General features: G+C 46.6%; 1 protein-coding gene across 3 annotated transcripts in view; it reads left to right on the forward strand.

The window, feature by feature from the left end:
* The window catches only part of pacs2 (phosphofurin acidic cluster sorting protein 2), a 31,465-nt gene that overhangs the window by 21,965 nt on the left and 2,000 nt on the right, over positions 1-7,500 (forward strand). For 2 of the 3 annotated variants that reach the window (XM_053501499.1, XM_053501500.1), the window contains exons 15-24: positions 766-872; positions 985-1,139; positions 1,279-1,389; positions 1,921-2,029; positions 3,635-3,667; positions 5,553-5,595; positions 5,702-5,744; positions 6,875-7,001; positions 7,104-7,324; positions 7,444-7,500. The exon at positions 7,444-7,500 is cut by the window's right edge and continues 57 nt beyond it. In XM_053501499.1, the coding sequence (XP_053357474.1) occupies positions 766-872; positions 985-1,139; positions 1,279-1,389; positions 1,921-2,029; positions 3,635-3,667; positions 5,553-5,595; positions 5,702-5,744; positions 6,875-7,001; positions 7,104-7,324; positions 7,444-7,500 (1,006 nt within the window). The remainder of the gene's footprint in view (positions 1-765; positions 873-984; positions 1,140-1,278; positions 1,390-1,920; positions 2,030-3,634; positions 3,668-5,552; positions 5,596-5,701; positions 5,745-6,874; positions 7,002-7,103; positions 7,325-7,443) is intronic. The other variant, XM_053501501.1, reaches the window with a different exon arrangement.

A 7,500-nucleotide genomic window follows, 5' to 3' on the forward strand; every position in this document is an offset into this window, starting at 1 on the left:
CTCTCTCCCTGTCTCCCTCTGTCCCTCTCTCTCTCCGTCTCTCTCCCTGTCTCCCTCTCCCTCTGTCTCTCCCTGTCTCTCTCTCTCTCTCCGTCTCCCTCTCTCCATCTCTCTCCCTGTCTCTCTCTCCCTGTCTCTCTCTCCCTATCTTCCTCTCTCTCTCTCTCCGTCTCTCCCCGTCTTCCTCTCTCCGTCTCTCTCCCTGTCTCTCTCTGTCTCCCTGTCTCTCTCTTTCCCTTTGTCTCTCTGTCTCCCTCTCCCTGTCTCCCTCTCTCCCTGTCTCTCTCTCTTTGTCTCTTTCTCCCTCTGTCTTTCCCTCTGTCTCTTTCTGTCTCCCTCTCTCCCTGTCTCTCTCTCCCTGTCTCCCTCTGTCCCTCTCTCTCTCCGTCTCTCTCCCTGTCTCCCTCTCCCTCTGTCTCTCCCTGTCTCTCTCCCTGTCTCTCTCTCTCTCTCCGTCTCCCTCTCTCCATCTCTCTCCCTGTCTCTCTCTCTCTCTCTCCCCGTCTCTCTTTCTCCCTGTCTCTCTCTCGGTCTCCCTGTCTCTCTCTTTCCCTCTGTCTCTCTGTCTCCCTCTCCCTGTCTCTCTCTCTCCCTGTCTCTCTCTCTTTGTCTCTCTTTCCCTCTGTCTCTCTCTCCCTGTCTCCCTGTCTCTCTCCCTGTCTCCCTTGCTCTCTTTCCCTGTCCCTCTCTGTCGCCCTCTCTCCCTCTCTCTCTCTGTCTCCCACTCTCTTTGTCTCTCTCTCTCTGTCTCTCCCTGTCTTTCAGTATCTGTCTGATGTCCTGCAGAATCACACTCTCCCTGTAGTGTGTACGTTTACCACAGCTGACGTCCAGGCCGCATTCAACACCATCATCTCACGCATACAGAGATTGTGAGTCTCTCTGTCTGTCTTTTTTTCTCTTTGTCTCTATTTCAGTTTTTCAGTTTTTACAGACCTACTCTCTTGTGTGTGTGTGTGTGTGTGTGTGTGTGTGTGTGCGCAGCTGTAACAGTAACTCCATCACTCCGTCCCCGGTGAAAATAGCAGTTGCAGGTGCGCAGCATTACCTGTCCGCCGTGCTCCGCCTCTTCGTAGATCACCTGACTCACAAGACTCCTGATTGGCTGGGTTACCTGCGCTTCCTCATCATTCCACTAGGTGTGTGTGTGTGTACGTGTATGTTTTTAATTTCTTTAATTGTCTTTGTAGAGCTGTAGCTATTTATTTACACTGACTCTAATACGCGTGTGTGTGTGTGTGTGTGTGTGTGTGTGTGTGTGTGTGTGTGTGTGTGTAGGGGCCCATCCAGTTTCTAAATACCTGGCCAGTATTGATTACAGGTATAACAACCTGTTCCAGGACTCAGCATGGAGAGATTTATTCTACAAACCTGAAGCTCCAGTTATAGGTGTCTCTCACTCACACACACACACACTCGCACACACACTCACACACACACACACACACACACACACACACACACACACACACACACTCACACACACACACACACACTCACACACACACACACACACACACACACACACACACACACACACACACACACACACACACACACACACTCACACACACACACTCACACACACACACACACTCACACACACACACACACACACACACACACACACACACACACACACACACACACACACACACACACTCACACACACACACACACACACACACACACACTCACACACACACACACACACACACACACACACACACACACTCACACACACACACACACACACACACACTCACACACACTCACACACACACACACACACACACACACACACACACACACACACTCACACACACACACACACACACCATTAGCTATAATTAAAATATAAAAATAAGAAGCTTCACACTGTGTGTGTGTGTGTGTGTGTGTGTGTGTGTGTGTCTACAGTGCAGGAGAGTCCTGACGTGGTCTCCAGAGTGACTCAGTACATGTTGGGAGCAAATGGAGCTCATCAGCTCCCCATAGCGGAGGCTATGCTAACATACAAGCAGAAGAGGTAGACACACACACACACACACACACACACATACACACACACACAGGCCTTGCACTCGGTGTAATGTGGGTCGTATCAGGTCTAAGTGAACTGCAGAAGGAAACCTCTGGACGTCTATTACAGTCAGTCCATCAGCGTTTATTTCTACAGCAACATGAGTTCAGCCAAAGTGCTTTACAGCATTAATATAAATCAAATCAAATCTGAGTAAAGTAACAATAAACACAGAATTATAAGAAACACATGAAATTATAAAATATTATATTCATTTCTAAATAAGTGGGTCCTAAGTTGTGCTTTAATCAGAGGCAGGTCAGTACTGTAACATAGCTCGGGTGGAACGGTGTTCCAGGGAAGCGTAAACGGTCTGGACCTCGACCCGGGGACCACCGCTAGGTTCTGATCAGCAGAATGTAAAACTCTCCTCTGTTAATAAAAGTTCACAATGTCTCACACGTGTAAGAAGGTGCCACACCATTAACTCCCAAAAAGAAACGAGGAGAGTTTAAACTTAATCCGAACCGGAGGCCAGTGGAGGGATCGCAGGGTCGCAGGGCCGCAGGGTCGCAGGGCCGCAGGGCCGCAGGGCCGCAGGGCCGCAGGGCCGCAGGGCCGCAGGGTCACAGGGCCGCAGGGCCGCAGGGTCGCAGGGCCGCAGGACCGGGGTGACGTGGGAGCTTCAAGAGCTTGACAACTTTATCTAAACCTTAGATAAAAAAAGATAAATAGGTCACCGGTCTAAAATGAGACCGATTGGGTTTCTTGAGAAGAGGCCTGACTGGGTGAGGACATCTGAGACAAACCCTGACCTGAGACCATTGTTAATAAAGGAGAGGAGACGTGGACCCGCTGTGTGAAAACCTGTCTTAGCACCAGGGACGGAATAATGTCCAGAGGACAGATGGTTGGGGACAAACGCTGGACACTTCAGAGAGGAGATATAGGGACACCAGCTCAAATCTACTGAACACAGATGAGGGCGAAGAAGAAGAAGATACAGTATATCAAGTGGTAATGTTCTGTCTATCAGAGGCTCATTAACAGACTAATTGAGGAATTCATCACAAAGGGACCCGATACTGTGTGTGTGTGTGTGTGTGTGTGTGTGTGTGTGTGTGCTCATGCGCACGTGTCAGATGCACCAGGTGAGGAAGTGATCACACAGACAGGATATTTCTCCATTAATCCGTGTCCTGTTGTTGTTGGGGGCTGAGCGACAGAGCCACGCCCCCTCCTCCACAGACACGCCCGCTCCTCAGCAGACACGCCCCCTAGACGTCTGCCTAAAGGCCGAACCTCACGCAGGTTTCACTCGATTTCACTCTGTTAAAATTTCCAGCATTGTTTTATCTGTTTACATTATTATCATTTTATATTATATGCCTCTCTCTCACACACACACACACACACACACACACACACACACCTGTACAACCTCCAGCACAGCATTTTGTATTATTTGTGTGTGTGTGTTTGCATGACCTGGTGTTGTGTTGTGTTGTGTTGTTAAGTGCACCATGTGACTAAGCCCCGCCCCCTCACTCCCTGAGCGTGTCATTAACAGACTGATGGTTGTGTTTGTGTTCTTCTTTGTGCACTCTGAAGGAAAAAGAGTTTTCATTTTGATTTTGCAGTCAGGTACAGTGCTCTGTCTGTCTGCCTGTCTGCCTGTCTGTCTGCCTGTCTGTCTGCCTGCCTGTTTGCTTGTCTGCCTGTCTGTCTGTCTGCCTGTCTGCCTGTCTGCCTGCCTGTCTGCCTGTCTGTCTGCCTGTCTGTCTGCCTGCCTGTCTGCCTGCCTGTCTGTCTGCCTGTCTGTCTGTCTGTCTGTCTGTCTGTCTGGCCTCCTGTCTGCCTGCCTGCCTGCCTGCCTGCCTGTCTGCCTGCCTGCCTGTCTGTCTGTCTGTCTGTCTGTCTGTCTGCCTGTCTGTCTGTCTGCCTGTCTGCCTGCCTGTCTGTCTGTGTGGCTGCCTGCCTGTCTGTCTGCCTGCATGTAACTCCTCCTCCTCATTCCTCTTTCATGCTCATCCTCCATCACTGTATCTTAATCAGTTGTTCCTTTTGTTCCTTCATTTAAACAGACACTATTATGCTTTTTTAAATATGATCTTTCATGCAGTGTGTCATGTAGCTGTATGTGAACATAAACTATCTGCGCTATCTGTGACGCTGACAGTGGACGATAAATGGAGTTTTTGTCTATTAAAAAAAAGAGTCGGCTCACATTCGCCTAAACGAGTCTTTAGCAAATCTATTTTTACTCTGTTACGGATCCACGTCACTCAGGAACATATTTGCATAATGCCCGCCCACGTTCTACGTCACGAACAACTATTTATTCTCCAACATTCACCAAAACTGAACTCTAACACTCGCGAGGTGGCAAGGTGTATGAGCACTTCGCATTCGCGTGTGCGGATGCGACGGCGAACTCGCCCACCCCCCGAGGAGTAGTGATGGTGGAGCAGCGCTGCCGTTATTTGATTGGACGAGAGAAAGGAGAGATTGTTGTGGATCATTTTCTTTCGAAGATTTTTTAACCGGATTATCTTTGACTGGACATATTCCCTGGACACAGTTAATATAAAATTAGCTGGTCGTTACGCGGTAAAACCGACGCCATCTTTATGTATTGACGCGTCTCCAGAGCCGTCGTTCAGTTATGGTCATGGGCGTTTCGTTTTCCGTCACACGCTGTAGCGGTAGACCAATCATAAATCACCGCGCCATCTGACCAATCACAGTGTGAGGGCTCACGGAAAGGCGGAGTTTAGACAGACTGATTCTTCCAACTGCTTCACACGAGTCGTTTACGAATCATTTAGAAGTGGAGTCAAATTAAATCTATTTTTGGAGAAAATTAAAGTGTTTTTTGACCTCGCGTACATGTAAACCTGTTTTAAGAGACTCATTAAGCAACATTAGCAACCTTTAAACTGGCATAATAGGGGCACTTTAATTTTTTTCTCACTGATTTAAATCCTTTCGTTTCTTTTTCCTTCCTGCACTCTTCCTCTTCTCTCTTGTTTTTTCCTGCATGTGATTTTGATCTCTAAAGATTTTATTTACATAATTACAGTGATTACAAAAGTGATTATCGTACAGACTTAAAATACAGTGCTCGCTTTCTCTCTCTCTCTCTCTCTCTCTCTCTCGCTCTCTTTTAATGTATGTTGAGACTCTTCCAAACTCCTCATTTATGTCAGAATTATTGGCACCCCCTCAGTAAGATTTTAAATACATTGCACCAAATAACCTTAAAAAAACAATCTTTAATACTTTATGCTGTCGTCTTCTGAGGTGCCAATAATTTTGAAACTGGTGTTGCTGAAAATAAGTTAGTCAACTGATTGGCCGAGTGTCTGCATGTGACCCCACCCACTCTCCCACAGAATCGATATAAACTGAATTCACATCCGACCGAATCAAGACTAAGATGAATCGGTCATTCTGAGCGCTCACCTGTCTGTCTGTCTCTCTGTCTGTCTGTCTCTCTGTCTGTCTGTCTCTCTGTCTGTCTCTTCAGTCCAGACGAAGACTCCTGTCAAAAATTCATCCCTTTTATAGGGGTAAGTTATACACACACACACACACACACATACACACAAACATATCATGGGAATATTTGGATTTTGTATAATAAAGGACTTATTATTGTTGTGTGTGTGTGTGTAGATGGTGAAGGTGGGGCTGGTGGAACAGAGCTCTGCTGTATCAGGTCAGTAACACACACACACACACATAAGTGTGATGGAGAACAGGTTTATATTTTGACTAAAACGTCTCTGTACATCGTAACACACTACATTAAAGATGAAACACACCTGACCTCTGACCTCTCATGGGCACCGTGTGACTGTAGCTCATACGCCTACTGTACACTTAGCTCCGGTGTTTATTTATTTATTTATGGAAAACATGCTGGTGCAGCATTATTAATTAATACATAAAAATAAACTTTTTAAAATTTTACTATAATTTTGAAAGTGTATGAGACACTGTATGTATCTCCAATATTACAAGCTTTATTTAATTATTAAAATTTGTTGACGATGCAAGAACTCCCCCTGGTGGGACAATACAGCATTGCAACCAGCTTATTAGAGCGGCGCAGGAGGGCGTTTATGTGGCGTATACAGGCTCTGTTAGAGCTCCTCCGTGTGGCCTTCCAAAGCTATTACACTGTACAATATTAAACAGCGGTGTAATACACTCTCAGACATGCACCGCTTTCATTGATCTTACTGAAATTTAACAGCTCGGCTGCCTGTCGGAAGGCGCTCGTCCCAGGAAAACGTCTCGGCCCTTGTAACTTATGAATGACTTCTAGTCCATAACTGAATCTCAGTGAGCCGAGCAATCACAACTGTCTGGACCATGATGCTGCGAAGCTGCCAGATTGGGTGGCGCCCCCTGATGGCTTAATTTTTTCTTATCTCAGGGTGACGTCTCTCGTGCAGGTAATAAAAAATCGGGATGTTTTTAAGCTTTGTAGTGTTAAAATTTTGGTTTTGTCTTCTCTTTTGTTGTGTTTTCTTGTGTTTTTTCTGTATAGTTTAAAAATAAAAAAAAAAAAAACTTTGATAAAAAAAAGGTGTCTGTCCAGCGATCATTCGGGCAGCAGGGGGCGCTCCAGACTCGAGTTTCAGGACGAGTTAAACATCAGTGTCTCAAAGACACAACGAGGTCATAACAGGCTGATCAATAATCAATATATCAGTGTTTCTGACGTCTACACACCATGTACACGTTATCCATCTGTAATACATCACTGTTCTGTCTGTCTGTCTCTCTGTCTGACACGCTGTCTTACTCATTGCGTCTGTCTGTCTGTCTCTCTGTCTGTAGGTGACTCGGATGATGCGGCTCCGATAGCGTCTCTCCTCTCCTCCACTCCTCCACAGATCTCTCCATCTTTAAAAGAAGCATCTCCCACTCCTCCATCCTCTCCCTCCATCCACTCATCCCTCTCCAGGTATGCGCACACACACACACACACACACACACTTTCTCACTCTCTCTCTCCATGTCTGATTGAAACGTGTGTGATTTCCTGCCCCTGTGTTTGGGGCTGCAGTTCCCCTGGTGGTGGACAGGGGGAGCTGATGGGGTTACAGGTGGATTACTGGGTCGCGCCGTCAGAGAAAAAGAGAGAGGTGGAGAAGAGAGATTTCGTCTCGAAAAACACGCTCAAGTGCACCTTCCGATCACTGCAGGTTAGCCGCCTCCCACTGGGTGGGACAGAGGTGGGGCCAACCATGTCCATGACTGTTGTCACCAAGGAGAAGAACAAGAAAGGTGCGAATCTGACCATCATAACAATAATAATAATAATAGTAATAATAATAATCGTCATCATAGTTGATAAGGGTACATTTAGAACACATTGTGTGTGTGTGTGTGTGTGTGTGTATTAGTGATGTTTCTGCCAAAGAAGACGAAAGATAAAGATGTGGAATCAAAGAGTCAGGTGA

This window comes from Clarias gariepinus, chromosome 8, assembly GCF_024256425.1.
Source record: "Clarias gariepinus isolate MV-2021 ecotype Netherlands chromosome 8, CGAR_prim_01v2, whole genome shotgun sequence".
NCBI classification, from domain to species: Eukaryota; Metazoa; Chordata; class Actinopteri; order Siluriformes; family Clariidae; genus Clarias; species Clarias gariepinus.